Source organism: Podarcis cretensis, assembly GCF_951804945.1.
Source record: "Podarcis cretensis genome assembly, chromosome: 12".
Classification (NCBI taxonomy): Eukaryota; Metazoa; Chordata; class Lepidosauria; order Squamata; family Lacertidae; genus Podarcis; species Podarcis cretensis.
The window spans coordinates 21,572,160-21,591,921 of NC_137181.1; the positions used below are offsets into that span (position 1 = coordinate 21,572,160).

The 19,762-nt window shown below is 40.7% G+C and overlaps 1 protein-coding gene across 3 annotated transcripts in view; it reads right to left on the bottom strand.

The window, feature by feature from the left end:
* Nucleotides 1-638: 638 nt before the first annotated feature.
* The window catches only part of ACBD5 (acyl-CoA binding domain containing 5), a gene marked incomplete at its 3' end in the record, with an annotated part of 31,297 nt that continues 12,173 nt past the window's right edge, over nucleotides 639-19,762 (bottom strand). For 2 of the 3 annotated variants that reach the window (XM_079948141.1, XM_079948139.1), the window contains exons 5-13: nucleotides 19,222-19,333; nucleotides 7,018-7,143; nucleotides 5,521-5,733; nucleotides 4,386-4,492; nucleotides 3,461-3,713; nucleotides 3,090-3,289; nucleotides 2,658-2,708; nucleotides 2,145-2,254; nucleotides 639-854 (exon numbers count right to left, since the gene is read on the bottom strand). In XM_079948141.1, the coding sequence (XP_079804267.1) occupies nucleotides 842-854; nucleotides 2,145-2,254; nucleotides 2,658-2,708; nucleotides 3,090-3,289; nucleotides 3,461-3,713; nucleotides 4,386-4,492; nucleotides 5,521-5,733; nucleotides 7,018-7,143; nucleotides 19,222-19,333 (1,185 nt within the window). Of the gene's footprint in view, nucleotides 855-2,140; nucleotides 2,255-2,657; nucleotides 2,709-3,089; nucleotides 3,290-3,460; nucleotides 3,714-4,385; nucleotides 4,493-5,520; nucleotides 5,734-7,017; nucleotides 7,144-19,221; nucleotides 19,334-19,762 lie in introns of those variants that run through there. The other variant, XM_079948140.1, reaches the window with a different exon arrangement.

The window sequence follows — 19,762 nt, forward strand, 5'->3', positions numbered from 1 at the left end:
TATGCAACTTCTAAAACTGAACATTAAGGACTATTTACAATAAACTGTACTTACATTCTTGTTCCACTGCTTTCAACAAGACAATGTAGGTTAGGGGGTGCCAGGGCCATTTTACGTACTTTATTCTGTGTACTGAGTTCTGAAGCTATCGTGCCATATTCAAACTCTGACTGCTGGTCTAACAAATTAAGATGCTTGACTTGTTTTTTAAAGAAGCACTGATGGTCCCCATGGAAGTACAATCTACAGCTTCAAACCCTTGATTTGTTTCCTAAAAAACTACCTCATCTATGTAGCAGCAATTTATATATTAGATCTCCCAGAGCTACAATGTTAATTGCAGTCATACAATCCAGATACTTGGACTATTCCAGACTTTAAAGTTTCCTCTGCTTATTGTATGTTTCGTATGCTATGTGGAAAGTCTTCTGCGGCATTATAAAATAAATCATGTTAAAAGTAACAATTCACAGGCTTTCATTATTGTTTTGTTGTTTTTCATTAATTGAAGGAACTTCTTCATTCCAGCTTTGGGAAGAAGAAACACTTTCAGTAGATGCTGCAGTAATAGCCTTCAACTCTACAGACTGTTCATCCAAAAAGTACATTCCAAAACAATTAATTTAGGGTTCATGTGATTGCTGGATGGGATAGCTGTATTTATTTGTAACCTAAAAGAAAGGGACCATTCATGTATGGTATGCCAGGTAGTGCAAAAGGAAAAAAATAGAAGAAAGATGTAGCCATCCCAGCATCTGCAGTTCCTGCAGGTCTCTTAAATTACTTCACCTTCCAGAGTCTCCATGTTAGCAGTCCTTAAGTAAAATTAGGAATTGAATCCTCAGTTCTGTTTTCTGAGAAGGGGAGAAGAAAACACCAACTTGAAATGCAATCCTAAGTATTTCTTCTTAGCAGTCTGTTGAGTTTGATGGAATTGCATGCAAAATTGCTACCCCAACACTTCCATTTACCCATAAACATTTTACAATATTCTTGTTCTAAGCCTTAAAATGCTTAGAATTACACTATCTCTGATTAATACCATTTATAGTTTCACTTTATTCATTTTAATACTAAAATGAATAAGCTGCTTTACACATTTCTGTAACATGACCGTTGTTGGTGAAATGTCCAGAAATTCAGCAGATACAAGGGCTCTTCAACTCCATTATACATTATTGATATATATATATATATATATATATATATATATATGTTGTATATATAATATGTGGGACGTGGTTGGCGCTGTGGTCTAAACCACTGAGCCTAGGGCTTGCCGATCAGAAGGTTGTGGTTCGAATCCCCACGACAGGGTGAATTCCTGTTGTTCGGTCCCTGCTCCTGCCAACCTAGCAGTTCGAAAGCACATCAAAGTGCAAGTAGATAAATAGGTACTGCTCCAGTGGGAAGGTAAATGGCATTTCCGTGCACTGCTCTGGTTCACCAGAAGCGGCTTAGTCATGCTGGCCACATGACCTGGAAGCTGTACGCCGGCTCCCTTGGCCAGTAAAGCAGGATGAGCGCTACAACCCCAGAGTCGTTCGCGACTGGACCTAACGGTCAGGGGTCCCTTTTATATATAATATATATACAAGGCTTGGCTTGGCAAAAAACTTTAGTGAAAAATTTACAACAAAAAAAATTTATTGTTAATAGTTTGAATACATTCATGGCAAAACGTACTTCACATTAAGCTTGCGCTTCTAAATTCCTACCAAACAAGAGTATACCCCAAATTCAAGTGGTATCAGGACAAATCTTCCATTTGTCTGTCCATTACTCTCATACCTAATAATAAGCCTGATGTCTTCATTATTTTCTTCAGAAAAAGTTAAGACTCGACCACTGGACAACACTGACTACTCAACAAACTATGCAAGTGCAACACATGAGGCAGTTTGGCATAAGATTCTGCTTTGACTGGTGTACTATTCCAGCAAAACACTATCTGTGTGAAAAGATATATTCCTAATGTAAAGTGGAATCTTTATGGTCCTTGTGAAAAAAATCCTTGTGTGCTGATAAGATTATACACAATCAAGAAAGGAAATTGAGAGGGAGAGGCCAAAGATCCAAAGGGCAGCATGGACTCGTGCATTAGCAGAGTAAATTAGCATATCTAACAGGATTGACAGTCTTACCTCCTTCTCCTTTGAAGATACACATGTACCAGCCATTGGGCAACAAATGGCCAGAAAACAGCAAAGACTAAAGTACCAGGAGAAATCTCGAAGGGCCACCAGGAAGGTCTCTAAAATAACACATAAAAAATTAATTTCTCCAGTTAAATAAGATGTTGGTAAATGTCTGCATAGGCATAGAACTATTTAAGATTATATATTTGAAACCTGTATGTTCTGCCCCAAATGGGCACTGTGTCACTTGTATATTCCTCCCTAGTCTCTACATTCAGAACTGCTTTAAAATTTCCTCCTGTAGATCAGTTTTGCAAAAAATCTTTGAGATTAATCAGGGTAATAAATAAAATAGATCAAATTAACAGGAGACAAAAGGCAACAGCATTTAAAATGCTGCTTTTCGGCCTCTTTTTAAGATAATTGTGTTATGAAAAGTTCCATTTTAATCTACATACAGTCAAAGGAAAGCCAACATAAAAATCAAAGCTGCTCTGTTGAAAGTAGGTAAGATCTTACCTTAGCAGGCGAGGGAGTCTGATTATTTGAATGTATGGTTGCAGTTCCTGCCTGCAAATAAAACACAAATTTAACACAGTGACAAATTATGTTTCAAATTTATACTCGCAGCTTCACATTATATTCCTACTGTGGTTTCTGAAACATTGTAACGTAACATTGTTGCTCACATAATGAAATGGAACACTTCTGCCTGGAGTGATGATTTTGCCACCTCTTCCCTGCCATCCATCCTTTGCAATTAAGCCTGCTTACATACAGACTCCCCTACATTACACACATGCTTACATACATTACTCCAATAATCAAGCTTTTTAAAATAAAGAGTAAGGATGATCTCCAACTAAGTCATGCTCCGAGTAGGAGCACTGAGGTAAAGTAGGACTAACACTGAACATCACCCTAACTTTATAGAATACAAGCACATCTTACCTGTGAAGTTGTCAGTGTTTCCAATGCATGCAATCTCTGAAGGACATTTTGCATGTCTTCTTGTAATCGTATTAGCACTACTGCAATTTGTTCATTGAGGCCACTTCTTGGTCCTCTATCTGACCCCCATCGTTCTCCATCTCCACCACTACCCATTTGTCCACCTTGGGCGCCATCACCCAAAGGGTGCATTCTATGACCTAAATTTAGGAGGGGAAAGAGAAAGCACTGAGAAATAAGGCATGGTTTTTAATCCATATAAAAATCAGACTATGAAAACTTTTTTTTTGTAAATTACAAAAAAAAATAAGTATGGCACTAGACTTGCTTATCTACATAAGAACATAACAAAACAAATATTCCAACAGTACCTCTCCCTCTTCTGATTCCGTAGAAATCCACCTTTTCGCCACCTTTCTTTTCTTTGTGAGGGCCTCCATCACTTGCCTTGCCATCCTCACCACCACACTTGACTTCACCTTTTCCTTCAATTGCAGCCACCATTATACCATCTGTCTTGTAGTTTCCAAGTTCAAGAAAACCAGAAGCACCCAGCAGACTGCTGTGGTCTACTTCTGAGAAATGTAATGGATGTTTTGAAAATCCTTTCGTTGACTCCAATATCTACAAGTTAAGAGAATTAGCTATTATATTTTCCTTAAAGTATTTCCCATAAAGCTGGGATACCTAATATACCTAACATACCACCTATGTTAGAGTCTTTTGTGGACTATTGTTGTGGTCCAGGGGCACCTCTGCATTTAATATGCATGTTGTGAAAAATGTAGATTTCTTTCTAAAGTAAAGAGCAGCTTGAAAGGACCTCAGCAGGGTAAGAAAGAGTTAAACTCTCCTTTCTCATTTGCTGCAATCAGAGTAGTTATCAGCTCCCCTAGGAGCATATATATTTTAAAAGAGCATGCTAAAAGCAATAGACACATTTAAAACCACACCTAGGCTGGCCATTATACAGACTGTGGAAGCATTGTATTAGATGTACATTCTATTATTTCTTCCAGATTCTAACCCTTCATCCGTTTAGCAGAATCTAAAGAACTGCTTAGGCTTACAGAAGGCAGTTATGTGAGACCCCTGGAATTTTGGGCTTTGAGCAGTTATTTTCATGCTATATCAGGAACTGATTTCATCAGTCTGCCTTGCAGCATGAGAGGATTGCTGTTCAAGCAAACAAGTTTAAAGTTTATGTAGGTTCAAAGAACTAATTTCATGTCTCTTTGGATTCTGGTCACTTTATGTTACCTTTTCACATGCAATACAAAACTTGATAAACTGTACCTCTTCTTGTCCAAACTGCTCCATAGAATCACAGTATATTTCACTATCCGAATCGCTTGTCAAGTGCTGAATGCCAGAGACCTCTTCAGCAGTATCTTCATTTGCACCTGTGTGTACAGGTATATGACCAAACACTTAATAAGTGCAAACAGGCCAATTTGGGCAAGAATAAAACAACGACAGTGCAAAAGTCCACTTACAATCAACTTACAAATATTTCATCAGTCTAAATCTGCCTCTCTCAACCTTGGGTCCCCAGATTTTGGACTACAACTCCCATCATCCCTAGCTAGCAAGACCACTGGTCAGGGATGATGGGAATTGTAGTCCAACAACATCTGGTAACCCAAAGTTAGGAAAGGCTGGTCTAAACAGTGAGCACATAATCACACTTCAAATATTAAAAAGCTTATTATGTAAGTTGTTTGCTTAAGATAAAGCAGGTGAAAGCACTGCTTGCAATAGCTATTCACAATGGGGCAATATCATTAGATGTGATTGTTGAGGTTATTTATCCTAATTACTTTGAACCCCATCTCTCTCAATCATATTTTCCACATGTATGCTCTTTGTGTAGACACTTTATTTGCATTAATCTCCCAACCACTTTGGGAGGAGGAGGAAGAAACTTGTCAGTCGGATGAGAAGAAGCCTCAGAGTCATTTACTGTACATGGAGGAGTTTACATTGCTTCTCTATCACACAAAGACACAGAAAGTATATGAACTGAGGGCACACTACAGTCAAATACTGCATTTTATCAGATCTAATGCGTACCTTTTTTGGCCAAATTACATTGCGAAAATTAAGGTGCGCATTAGATTCAATGGCACATTTACATTCGCCAGCAATTTTGTTTTGTTTTGTTTCAAGGTTCTGAAAACTGAGGTGTGCATTAGATTCAATGGTGCATAGACTTGAGTAAATATGGCATATAAAATTTAACATGTTTACAGAATATAGTATCAAGCAGACCAAAGTTTAAATCTCCAATCATTTCCACTACAGCTTGGTAAAAGTGAGGAAATAATCTTTACAAACCAGACAGCAAATTCCCAGGGTAGTCTTCACCACTGGAAAATTCTACTTGACAAACATATAGACTAATTTGGAAAAATGCACATGAGGAAAGCACCTTGGTGAGAAGACCCAAAATTAGAAATTATAGGTAGTTCAAGGCGTTTGTCTCTCTTCTTTACTTCTTCATCCACATTTATACCATTCAGAGCTGATTTAGTCTGTATGCCATTGTGAATGTCAGTATTCGGGATATCTTCACAGCAGCCATTGGCGACAACACAGTCCAGCTCCTGAGCAGGCGTCAAATCCGGTCCCAGACTCTCACTTTCTGTAAAACCAATAAATAAGGTGACAACATTTCAAATAGACTTATACTATGAAATATACTAGTTTTTACAAATGTGCTTTTTATTTGTTCATAGATTTAATGAACTCTACTCAGGAGGGATGCGGGTGACGCTGTGGGTTAAACCACAGAGCCTAGGGCTTGCCGATCAGAAGGCCGGCGATTCGAATCCCTGTGATGGGGTGAGCTCCCGTTGCTTGGTCCCAGCTTTTAGGGAGTAGGCTAGCAGGGCGGGGCATTACTCACATCATAGGAAGCTACACAACACAAAACACTGTTGCTGTATGTAGGTTTTATTTTATTTGTTTTTTATCTTATCATTTGGAAATGTACATCCAGGTGTTTTTTCCTTTAATTTTTTTGGGGGGTCCCCAAGAGAGTGGGGCCCTAAGCTTTTGTTTAGCTTATACGTAAATTCAGCACTGACCCTACTCATCTCTGACAGTCTCTGTCCATGATGTGGGCAGAATTACTCTACTGGTATGGAAGCCTCCATTCTGCCAACTAAATGTGTGGAAGCCCCACTGCCAGGATCCCAACTGGGGAAAGCCTACAGAAAGTCCTGAAACAGCGAGGGGCTGAGCTAGCACAGGATCTGCTGGATACCAAGCCAGCAATGACATGTCAGCACTGGGCCCAAGGTGGGCCTCGTTGCTGTAATGATTTCAAGTGGTCCCCTTCCTCTTCCGCACCAGGCTGTGTGAGTGGCAGAGCTATGGATGTTTGGATTGCAGTGTTAAGTTACTTGTACTACACAATTCATTAAGCAATGTTTCCATTGGTTACATAATAATAAAAAAAGGAATAAAAGCTGAACCACCCATAGTCCAACTACCTGCATGTTGCTTTTGACTTTTTTTGTGTCTTGCTTTGTATTTAAATTGTGGGCACCCATTCCATCTCTGCAGTTACATGTCCTGCATTCACTCATCACTCCTACTACCAAGCTATTAAATATATTTCCATTAAAAAAAACAACCACACAATTGTACACAAAAGCTTACATCCCAACAACACATGTTCCATCCTGTTTAGAATTTGCTCCTAGGTAAGTGGGGGCAGGATTACATCTTGATAATCAGATTCCCAAGCCTCTTCTGAAATCTGAAGTTTCCAAACAGGGCTCACTCTTACAAAATGATGTAGGGCAGGGAGACACGGGACCATTGCTTTTTTGTGTTCCACAGCAGCCACAGTCTGCTTGAGCAAGACTGAAAGGAAGCACAGCTGTGAAAAGGTGGGTGTGGTTCAGGAATAAAGCTGTACCTTTCTCAACCTGCTTTAGCTCTGTTATTTCTTCCTGATGGGGTTCCTCCTCCGACTCTGCTCCGCTGTCGCTGCTTTCAGATTTGCCATTCACAGCTGGCATAGATGTTATGGAATATCCAAGGTCTAAAAGCAAGTTCAGAAAATGAATATTTACTATACAGTGGTACCTCAGGTTACATACACTTCAGGTTACATACGCTTCAGGTTACAGACTCCGCTAACCCAGAAATAGTGCTTCAGGTTAAGAACTTTGCTTCAGGATAAGAACAGAAATCATGCTCCGGTGGCGCAGCGGCAGCAGGAGGCCCCATTAGCTAAAGTGGTGCTTCCGGTTAAGAACAGTTTCAGGTTAAGAACGGACCTCCAGAACGAATTAAGTACTTAACCCGAGGTACCACTGTAGATAAGGGACGCGGGTGGCACTGTGGGTTAAACCACAGGCCTAGGGCTTGCTGATCAGAAGGTCGGTGGTTCGAATCCCCGCGAGGGGGTGAGCTCCCATTGCTCGGTCCCTGCTCCTGCCAACCTAGCAGTTCAAAAGCACGTCAAAGTGCAAGTAGATAAATAGGTATCACTCTGGTGGGAAGGTAAACGGCGTTTCCGTGCGCTGCTCTGGTTCGCCAGAAGCAGCTTAGTCATGCCGGCCACATGACCCAGAAGCTGTATGCTGGCTCCCTCGGCCAATAAAGCGAGATGAACACCGCAACCCCAGAGTCGGTCACAACTGGACCTAATGGTCAGGGGTCCCTTTACCTTTACCTTTACCATTGTAGAAGATTGAAAATAATTGTGTAGTTATTAAATATTTGTTTAAAAAAATAAAAATAAATTCAAGGCAATTTCTACCTCTTGTCCTTAAATATAATTGTCATATATATATTTTCCCCAAACTTTCCCTCCTTTGGCTCACAGCATCTGTACTGGTAAGTGAAAATTCCTTATCATAGCTTGAAACCAGACTAGGATTTTTTAGGGTTTTGGGGGGCGGGGCTATACCAAGGGCAGTGAACGTGACCTTGCCAATGTTGCTGGACTTGAGGTCTCATAATGCCTGGCCATGAACTTTGTTGTCTAGGGCTGATGAGAGTTGGGAGTCCAGCAACAACTAGAAGGCCACAGGCTCTCTACTCTTGGGCAAAACACACCATTAACTATTTGCTATTGGTTCAGAATCCATTGCTTAGGCAAGAAACCGTAGGTACGCCAATACTATTCAGAAGCCAAATTTCTCCATGGCTTAGAAAGCTTCTTTTAGCAATGGCATACTTCATGTGAAAAGGCAAACTTCATTAAAAAAGTATTCAATGTAAAGTGTTGTGTGAGAAGAGGAGATATAGATATGCTTCAGCTTTTATATCAACTACATTTATGTCAGTAAAGAACTTATAGTTTTGTATTAGTACATGGCTACAGATACAGGAATGCAAGATAGGCCATCACTATCAAAGCCAACAATTTTAAAAGTCAAGCAAGCCTTCAGTAGTCAGTCATATATTCTCTGTTTTGAAACCAGAAGAAAATTCAACGTCTTCCTGCAACACTATTACTGTATTGGCCCAAATAGAAGCCGCACCTTTTAAATTCAAGGGGGGGGGGGGAGAGAAAAAAATACAATACCCGAATATAAGCCGCTCTCTTAAAATTCCGCAGCCACTCACAGCCATTCCGTTTTACCGTATGTCTGCTTCAGCAGCGAAATCGTAAAAGCCAATTTTTATAAGGTCGCAAATTTAAGCCATACTTTAACTTTTCACGGTTGGAATTTGGAAAAAAGTGAGGCTTATATTCAGGCCAATATGGTATCTGTACAAATATAATATTATATATAATAGTCTGTGAGGGTATTAAAATTGGTCACTTCTTGACTCCAGGGATGAATTATTTAGTTCTGGCCTTAAATAACAGCAGTGTGTATGCACCTATGCCACTTAAATTCAATAAGATTCTTTTTTATTACTAATTTCAGTCTGATTTGGGGAGGTCTACCAACGGAGCAACAGTGAAACAACAGAGGCAAGAAGAGTGTGGTCGGTATTAGCATAACTTTTATTTGCAGTGCCAAAAACTTTAGCATGTTTAATCTTTAGATTCAAGTTGCTTGTTGTGCAAATGAATAGCTGGGACTTATTAAACATGTTTTGCTGCTTCCCCTTGTCTGCAAGGGACTTTGCTACTCAGATCTATATGATAAATTAAAGGGTGAAGTGGCAGATTAGTTTCCATACTTTTGTTCCAGGAACTATGACCAGGGTGGATCGTTTTCGCAACAGAGAAGACTAATGTTTCAGACAAGGAAATCTGTTTGATAAACAAAGCAGTCCCAGTGCAATACAGTAGCTCCCCGAATAGATATGATTCCCAAATAATAACCATTTTGATGATGTTTAAGGAAAACGCCTAAAGTATTTTTATTTGCTGGGTCACTCATAAATATGGCGTGCAGAACTTTAGTAAGGATATATGATCAATATGGCTTCCCTATGAAGCATCAGCACATTCCCTACCTAGCCACATATGGACTGAAGAGGAAGACAATAGGATTATGTTCAATTCAATGGATCTCAGAATCAAAGACCCGTAGTGTTGGAAGGGACCACGAGGGTCATCTAGTTCAACCTGCTGCAATGCAGGAATCTTTCACCCAATGTGGGGCTCAAACCCACAACCCTGAGAGTCTCATGCTCTACCAACTGAACTATCTTTCACGGATGCAAGAACTTTGCTATAAAGTCCAATCAGAACCCTTCTCTGAGAAAGGCTCAAACCTCCACAGGTTGCAGAAGAGCCATTCATTGACTTGAAACAAAGTCACAGAATAGTTAAACCAAAAACCAAAAAACCCACCTGTACCAGTTTTGACTCTCTCCCCATCCTCTCTTCACTATCCTTGACCTCTGATATCCCTTCTTACTACTATACTACTTCTCTTATGTCGCACCCTCTCTCAGTAGTTTTGGGAACAAAATTTAAAACAGTAGATGAAGACAAAGGATGAGGTGCAATCGTATTACCACCCACTTAGGTGAAGTTGACAAATGGTGTTCATTAAATAATAGTTCCCTAATTTAATCCCACTCCCACACTTATGCAGGGGTTTCAGGCTGCCACGTGCATAAGTAAAAATTGAGTAAGGAGTACTCTCTAAGTGTCCTCTCCACCGCTCTCTCTCTCCAACCTAGACCAAAAATACTGTATCCAAAAATATACACAACTGGAATTAAAGCTCTGGGGCTGGCAGGAGGCTGGAGGATGCTACCACGTGCATCGGCTGTTAGGTAGGGAGGCTGAGAGGCCAAGGCAGAGCCCTGCTGTGCCGCCAGACTCTTTGGGCCTTCCTCTGCCCTCTTCAGACTCTGGGGAGGGTCTGGCTGGATGCGGAGGAGGCACCAGTTGGGGAACTCCCAATGGAGCCCTCAGGAGAAGGCAGCTCAGAGCCAGGGGATTGGTGGTGGGATGATGAGTGGTCCGAGGGAGAAGAGGGAGCAGACTGGGAGGAGGAAGTGTTGGAACCTGAAGAGGCAACAGGGTTTAGTGAGCAGGAGGAGGCTGTGGCAGAGAGCAGCCCAGACACAGAAGTAGAAGCAGAAGCAGAAGCAGAAGCAGAGTAGGATCTAGAGACAGTGGGAGTAGGCTTCCGAAGAAGCCAGGGAAGCTTCCTGTGGTCTCCCAGAACACAGAGAAAACTGAAGAGAGCAGAGCAGAGACGAAACAAATGAGCCTTAGGCTGCTGGGGAAGGAACCAGGGGAGGAGCCTTAGAGAGCTGTGGAAGGGCGGAGACCTTCAGTCCTCGCAACTGCCTCATTGGGGCATGTCCTGTTGGGAAGAGTTTCTGTGGTCACTATGTCTGTGCAGTTTTGGATTCTTTAAATAAAGAGTTAATTTTACTTATGCCAGTGTTTTTTATTGCTGACCTACTCCTGACACCAGCTCTCTCCCACCATTTCCATGTTCGAATTGATTTATTTCCTGGCCCCACACGTATATGCGGTAGCACACAAGTAAATCATGTGTAGTTATGCGAGATATTTAGCCTCTCCAATACATTGGAAGAAGAGTACCTAATCTTTTTCTGTTGCCCAATATTTTGATTTCAGGGTTTAATTTCAGCTTCAAAGCAGGTTATAGCTGTCTTTGCATAGATCCACACCATACAAAGAATCATGGGAACTGTAGTTTATTAAGGATGCTGGGAATTATGTGATGGGGAAACTACAGCTCCCAGTATTCAATAGTAATTTGAAGTAATAGGCTTTGAATATGGGTTGGATGTGCTTTAAATGTATGGAGGATCTTATTCATTTTATAAAATATGTTATCTCACAGTTTAATAATGTGCTTTGGGTTTTTCTGCTTCCAATCTATCATTTAAAAAGTATTTCTAAACCACTTAATATTTGCTTTATAAGGTTCTAATAATCCTTGTAATTTTTTCTGGTCTACATAAAGTTTAGAACAGCAGTAGACTTCAACTTTTTTCAGACCTGCTGTTCACTTTCACATAAGTATGCATTATGGGCCCCGTCTTCTAATTTTACCATGGATGTGTCTGGTGGTAGTGCTGCTGGTGTCACCAAGACGACCCCCCCACCCCCACCAGGCTGTGACTCAGTTCAGTTCAACCTGCTAGTTGAAAACCAATAGCGTAGAATATTTGCTAGTGAGTGCAGGAATAGAAATGGCTCTGAGAAACCATAGAACTCTTTCCAGTAACCAGTTTTGCACTGGCGTTTTCATATAGTTCTTCATAGCTGCCAGGAGGAGTCTTCCCTATTTCTAAATAGTTTTGTGTCGACAGAAACAACTTTCATGTGTGATTGTGTTTAACATGGAACAGGCATTTATTTATTATTTATTATTAAATAAGTAATCTGTATTGAAGTTGCTGATTATACAAATGAAAGCAGAACTAGATTAACAAAAGGAGTTTGCAGGACCACAAACCAGTTTCTACATTATAGGAAAATGGGGAAAACATGTCGTCAAACTATTCAGCCAATATTTTTCATAGGCAGGACCCAAGAAGGGAAAAACGGGAGTCTTCAAGTTTCTCACTTCCCCCCAATCTTAAACTCATTCTCCACATTTTGCAGAAATTTGGCATTTTAAAAAAATCTCATAAAACTTCATCACCATTTTAGTGCTAATTTCTCTTAATAAAAACATGTTATATGTAGTTTTGACTAATGTACACACTTTGGCAAGCAATTTCCCCTAATACAGTGCATTTATATTGGTTGTTTTTACCACTGTCTTCATTTTTATATATACTGTTCCCTGGTAAAAGCATTTTATATACGGTACATCAGTTGGCTGGAGGACTGCATCACAAAATTCAGATAAGTGCACATTTCAAAGGATAGCTGTGTTTCAGTTTGCATATTATTCTAGACAGTGTAAATCTGATAGAGTCAGCTTTAAATGCATGTGTTTGTGGGATGGGAGTTATTGGTTTGCTTTTGTTTGTTCTTTATTATGCATTTTGCAATTTTATGTTGTGAACTGCCCTGTGATCTTCAGATGAAAGGCGGTATACAAATTTAATAAATAATAAACAACAATAATACAAAATTGAATTTCTCCTCTGTCCCTCCAAGTGAGATAAACCAAGCTAAACAAAGACAACAGACAGTGCAGTATTACGAGCGCACAAGCCTAGAAACTAAACTAATAAGTTTCAAAGCTAACATGGGATACATTTTCAAAACAAGATGTTACACGTTTTCTGCAGCTTCAGAACTTCACTGAACTATTGTAGAATAGCAAACATTCCTTTGACAGAAACAAGTCTCCTCTGCTAGAAAGTCTCTTCTTGCAACGCAAGGACTCTCCATGGAGAAAATGAGCTTTTCGGGAACTTCAATACAAAACATGTGGAAAACCTATTTATTAGAATTGGGTAAGAAATGTTCATAAAGAAAACAGACACACATTTACTAACTACCGGCAAACCAAATCAAGGTGTTTTTTTTTTAATTTAAGTTTTTTTATAGCAATAATACAAAAATGAAGAACAGGATTACAACTTCCCTTGTCGCGACACTCCCTCTGCCAAACCATTCCCAATACAACTACGTTCTTGGTCCATGCAACATGCAAACACAGTATCAGAACAGAATGTCCATAAAAAAAGAACAAAAACAGAAATAAGTCCAGTTATGTTGGTGCTAGAAACTGGGACAAATTCCCAGCAAATGAGGTGCTACCCCAATAAGGGGATTTGGAGCATTAAAACACACAGTACCACTATTTGGGAAGTTGCAGCATGTAATGAGTATTTCTTCAATACAACTTTCATACTAAACTTCCACATACAGTATAACACTTGGAAGCTGCAAAAATAAGTATAGGTCAAGTTTTTGTCATTTGTAAGAAGCTATACTGAAGGCTGTTACTTTAAGACACAGTTTCTGGATGAATACACAGATCTTACGCAAATAATGGTCAGAACAAAAAATGCTACTTGGGCTTATGCAAGAGAGTTGGCTTTTTTCTTCGCATTTCATTCCAATTACATGCTTTGCCATCTGGCATGGCCAGGGGTTGGGGTTGCTGCTAATCAAGAAAAACAACTCTATGGAACTATGGTATTCTGGATTTATTTTGCTTATTTTTGCCAGTTATATGCTGCCTAATTAATCAAGTCCTCACAATATATAAAATATAAATACAATCCAAATGAAAAATCAATCAATACAAAAAAAAACAGATTGTCATAAATCCAACATATAACTATGATCATAATAAAAAGCAGCACTGAAACCAGTGAAGGGGGAAACAATATAGTCCCAATTAATGGTGTAGCTTATTTATTTAAAATCTCATAAGCATGCTTTTAAAGAAAGACTTGGAAAAAGTCACTTGCTTATACTCTGACACCTAATTGGCCTCTTTATTTATACACAGCCCTATGAGCACATAAGTCCATGTTGATATTTCCCTTCATTCTCTTCAGTGCAGCTGAAATTGAAGGCACATAAAATACCACCACGAAAATGTTTCTGAAAGCCTGGCTCCATTTTGAGCAGCAACACATTTTTTTTAGAAAGCAATGCAGTTTAGCTTCCCCAGAAAGAATAAGGCCCTTGAACCCTTCAATGCCCCAAGCGCTTCAAGCAAAAAGTTGACCAATTCCCTTCTGCAGAACCCAGATAATGCAAACACAGTGCTCCACATGCCTCTTCCAAGCCTACCCTAAGTTCATGCAGGCCGGCCAGGCCTCTTGCGCTGGATGTAGAAGCCACATTCTTCTTTCGAGTCTAGTGTTTTTTACGAACCTGAAAATAATATTTTGGTCAGCTACTGATTAAGAGTGGGTTCGTCCCTTGCAGAACAGATTGCGCTCCTTTGCTTTGAAAACAGAAGTGCATCAGACCAAGCCTTCAAAACAAACTCTTCACAACATTAGCAACAAGAAAGTAATTTCCTAAACTTCTCTTGTCCACTCTCGCACATGTTCCACAGATGGCAATCCAAGGATGTAAACTGTGAGCAGTATTTCATTCCTCTGTGGTATGTCAGCACACTGAAATAACTGGCTTTAGTTAAGAGGCTTTTTAAAAATTACTTAACATGGTAAATAATGCTTTCTTTTGCATTAAGTTCTGTCTGTAAGCATCAACAAGCCTCTAAACTTCCACATACTTTTTTACACCCCACCTCAAATGTTTCCCTTAAGAGCATTATTTTTTATCTAAAAGTTTAGCTTTGTAAATTTATTTTGCACCGAAAGAGAAGTTTTAATTGGAATTAGAAGACTTTTGTGCCTCTCAAAAGCATACCGATTTTCATGAGGAAAACCTGACCCAATTATATACATCACTGTCCCTATGCCGAGCATAAGTGAGGCTGTGCACATGTTGTTTTTTTAATTCTTCTTGGAAATACTTATATCTTCCCCCAAGGTCACAGCTCCATCACAGAGAGCTGAACGTTCAATTTGCAACTAGGGTCTTCACTGCTGCTAGGATAAGCTGTGTATGTGAAGGTGCAACTCTCAAATGCACCTACTGGATAGCACCTGTGACTACACAGATGATAATGGAGATCTCCACTCTGCATGACCATACAATTACTGGTTGGAGCTTTTGTTGCTTTTTTGGTCATCTTGTTTTCAGTTTTGTTTCCAGGGTGAGCTGGACTCTACTGCCTGGGCAACAATGTGGAATTTAGGGCCAAAATAGCCTGGGAGAATCTGATTTAAACAGCAAGTAGCCAGTAGGCTATGTATGGGACGTGGGTAGCACTGTGGTCTAAACCACAGAGCCTAGGGCTTGCTGATCGGAAGGTCAGCGGTTCGAATCCCCGCGATGGGGTGAACTCCCGTTGCTCGGTCCCAGCTCCTGCCCACCTAGCAGTTCGAAAGCACGCCCAAAAAGTGCAAGTAGATAAATAGTTACCGCTCTGGCAGGAAGGTAAACGGCATTTCCATGTGCTGCTCTGGTTTTGCCAGAAGCAGCTTTGTCATGCTGTCCACATGACCCAGAAAAACTGTCTGTGGACAAATGCCAGCTCCCTCGGCCAGTAAAGTGAGATGAGCGCCGCAACCCCAGAGTCGTTCGCGACTGGGCTTAACTGTCAGGAGTCCTTTACCTTTACCTTTAGCAAGTACGCAAGTGATATATAGATTCCCCTTTGCATGTCCAGTGCTTACCTTTCCCACACTTTAATTTCAGCTCAACTTTTATCTCAAATTAGAACAAGGCTGATAGAAAACAGCCTTTGGGATATATTCTGCAAGGAGGCAACCATGGGTAGGTGTGGATTTAGCATGTCCCACATGAGTACCACCTTTTGCTTTTTAAAATCAGGACTACCATGTAACTTTGCACATCAGTGGAACAGGTAAAGGTAAAGGTACCCCTGCCCGTACGGGCCAGTCTTGCCAGACTCTGGGGTTGGTGCGCCCATCTCACTCAAGAGGCCGGGGGCCAGCGCTGTCCGGAGACACTTCCGGGTCACGTGGCCAGCGTGACATCGCTGCTCTGGCCAGAGCCAGAGCCAGAGCCGCACACGGAAACGCCGTTTATCTTCCCGCTAGTAAGCGGTCCCTATTTATCTACTTGCACCCGGGGGTGCTTTCGAACTGCTAGGTTGGCAGGCGCTGGGACCGAACGACGGGAGCGCACCCCGCCGCAGGGATTCGAACCGCCGACCTTTTGATCGGCAAGCCCTAGGCACTGAGGCTTTTACCCACAGCGCAACCTGCGTCCCCTCAGTGGGACAAGGATACATTTAAATGCACCTGCAGACTACAGCCCTTACAAGCACTTTAAAAAATGCCTGATGCTCTTTCTCTAGCAGCAAAGGGCCTCCATGAAAGAACTCTCCTCACACTTTCCTAGACAGAGACTAATCTCACATGTTCCCTTTTTTAGTTTTCTGTTCTGGTATCTAGGTTTTGTACATTTTGTGTATTTAGCATAATAAGAACTAAAAGAAGAGTCTATAAATTATCTGTATAAATTGTTTATAACAGTCAGAAATCAACCTGGCACAGTAATGTTTGGTTTCAATTTAGAACCTTTATAGTAGGTGCATTAAAATAATAAATGAGACATAGATTAGCTAGAGAGCTATGAGGTTGTCCGGCAGTTTGGTAAGGAAAACGTAACAAAACTGACTTATTCAGAACAAGGAGAACAAGAAGATGACTAACAATGCAATGCTATATATTTCTACTCAGAAGTCCTATGTTAGTGGGACCCAAGGCTATAATCCTATACCCACTTACTCAGGAGCAAGTCCTTTTGAACTCAATGGGAATTATTTATGAGTAGGCATATATAATATAGTATTGTATGTAATCTCAGTTATTAATAACCACAACAGTTCTAACAGCCTCTGTTTCCCTTCTCCCACTGACCTAAATACTTTACACAGAGATTCCACTGTTTGATACTGAATTTTCCTGTATGAATTTAGGATATGCATATTAAATCTACAATAAGAAAAACCATAACTGTGAAATGCTTCAAGCACATTTTGTAAGCAAAATATTCAAGTGGTATAGCAGTTCTGAGGCAAACAGTAGAATACCCATTGGAATGGAGAAATGGACTACATAATAAAATGTCATACCAGACTTGGCTATCAATTGAGGCCATCACATGTTCCAAAACCACAGGATGTTAGCATTCACAAAGAACCAAGTACATGTGCTCTGAATTTTGCTGCTGGCTTGTTACAGCAGAGACACATATATTTTGTCCATTGAAAGAAAATAATCAGTTATTGGTAAAGATTTTTAACATCTGTCATTGCACATTTGCATGAAAATGGAATGGAAATAGTGGAGAACCTATTTATGCCTAACTCGCTGCAATGTTGCTAACGCCAGTGAATATTTGCATGCTACATAATTATTATTTTTCCTCATAAGAGTAGTACTTTGACTGGAATAAGTCTTTAAAATGTGCCAGTAGTGGTTGGCATTCTGTGCCAAGTGACAAGAAATGTAATTTTAGAGAACCTACTAGATATATATAGACACACACACACACACACACACACACACAAATACATACACAGAGACAATATTTTAAACCAATTGATGTCAGGCTATTTGCATAATAATGTAGTTCTGGCTGTAGACTGCATCAGTTGTACCTTAAGTGCAGAGCCCAGCATGCCAGAGGTGCTCAGTACTGACCACTTGACCAGTAAGGGCTACTTGACTTGCCAGTACTTTGAATACGCTAAATAGATAAGCACATGTATTTTGCTACATGTACATCCAGTGAGGAGCCAGGATCAACAGAAGAGATGATCAGACATCATACTAAACCAAGGAAGGGGAACCTAAAGTCCTCCAGTTATTATTGGACTGGTGATTGAGCTTTCTTTTTTCTCTTATTCTCTGCCCACCCCTTCTTCCTCATACGCTCATCTCTTTTAGATTGTAAATCTGAGAATACTACTGATTTCTGTGAACTACTCTGGGATCCTTTTTTGGCTAAAGAATATAAATCCGGAGTAGCCCAGTGGGCTGGATCTTTATCTCCTCACCCACTAGGGAGCCAATTTCACAGGTGAGTGAGAGCACCCATCTGTCAATCATCAAACATTATAATGGCATCAAGTAATAGACGCCTGTTAAAATTAAAAGGTTACTGTAGCGCAGCATTTGAAGATGTTCTTCCAGTGCCAATCAAAGAGGCCCTTTTTCACCGATGATCAGCTACAGTTGGCTAGATGGAGACCCTTTGATGTCTCTGCAGAGAGCGAAATGCTCCTAAGACTGGAGCATCTTCCCCTCTGCCAAGAATGCAGTTTCTATTCAAAGGCCTGGAGGAAGTGCTTTGGGAAAAACCTGCTCCCTTTTCGGGAGGGAAATGCAAAAAGAACTTGCAGAGCCACTTTTACAGTGCTTCCTAAGCAGGTCGAGCACAGAGCTTGGCTGAGCACAGGGTTTGCAAAGCGCTTTGTGCAGCAGCTCCCAAACGTCTGACAATCTGCTGGTTGTTGGGTCCTTGGGGAAAACGACTATGCAAAGGCTTTTGCAGGCACTGCCCTTTTGACCAAGTCCCACCTTTACCTGCCCCACATCTGGTAAGGTGTGGGGCAGGTAGGCATGGCTTTGCTGAAATTGCACTGGGAGCCAAATGGGAAGGCATGGCAGTCCACATTAGGTATGTGGGCCGAAGGTTCCATATCACTGATATGTGTGTTTTAGACAAACAACAACACTCCCCCATCGCCACTGGCCAAGCTGGCTGGGATTTATGGAATTCTGAGTCTAACAACAAGCCTTAGGTTTCTCACCCCCTACACTAAACACTGATGTAAATGAGCCCCAGAACCATGGCCTTGTGCATTCCACCAGCTCAGAAGCTTTTGCTTCCAGTTTGCGTAACCATGGGTTGTTGAAGTGTCCAAACCAAGAAACAGGTTAACCTTCATTGTGGTTTATGTGAAACCAGCCAACCCTTAAGCCAACAGGAATAATTAAGGACATGCAGGAGTTTTAATATTATGAAAGCTGTGGCAAGTCAGACTTGCAACACGTTTGCATGGAAGTTAGAGCATGGAAGTTAGAGCATGTCAGGAAAATGGAGAGAGGTGTTTTTGCTCCTGGCTCTGAGGTGCTTCGCAACAATTAGTGCAATTACCATTAAAATTATTCACAGAAGCTGAACAAATTGCAAAACCATAGCTTAATATAACCTGCAGTTAATTAAGATAAGTAGAGTTTATATCCCAACCTGCTATTATGCCAGATCCTCTGCTCTTTTTATCCTCAACAATTTCATAGAATGGGCCTATTACATGTAGGAGTTCTTCAACCTTGTCTGTCATTGGCATAGTTTCAAGAATCTGTAGGAATACAAAACATTTATGAATTGCTTATCAGTTAATAATATTGCAATACTTCACAAGAACACAGCATCACAATAAATAAAAAAATCCTGCACCACCTACACTGGCTGGCAAAAGCTCCAACTGGAGCCTTACCAAAGGCATCGTGGACTTTGAAGATGCTCAGGATGAAAGGGAGAAACATGCTAAGAGGAAGGCATGTTCGGCAAACCCTCACTGCGATCAACTCCCGCATGGAAACCTATGTCCCCCACTGTGGAATGACGTGTGGATCCAGAATTGGCCTCCACAGTCACTTGTGGACTCACTGTTAAGAAGACTAAGTTCATGGAAGGCAATCTTACTCGGCTACGAGTGATCGCCAGAGAAGATGATGATTTTGAAAACCTTTAATTGCAACATCAACTTTACCTGAGGGACTGCTTT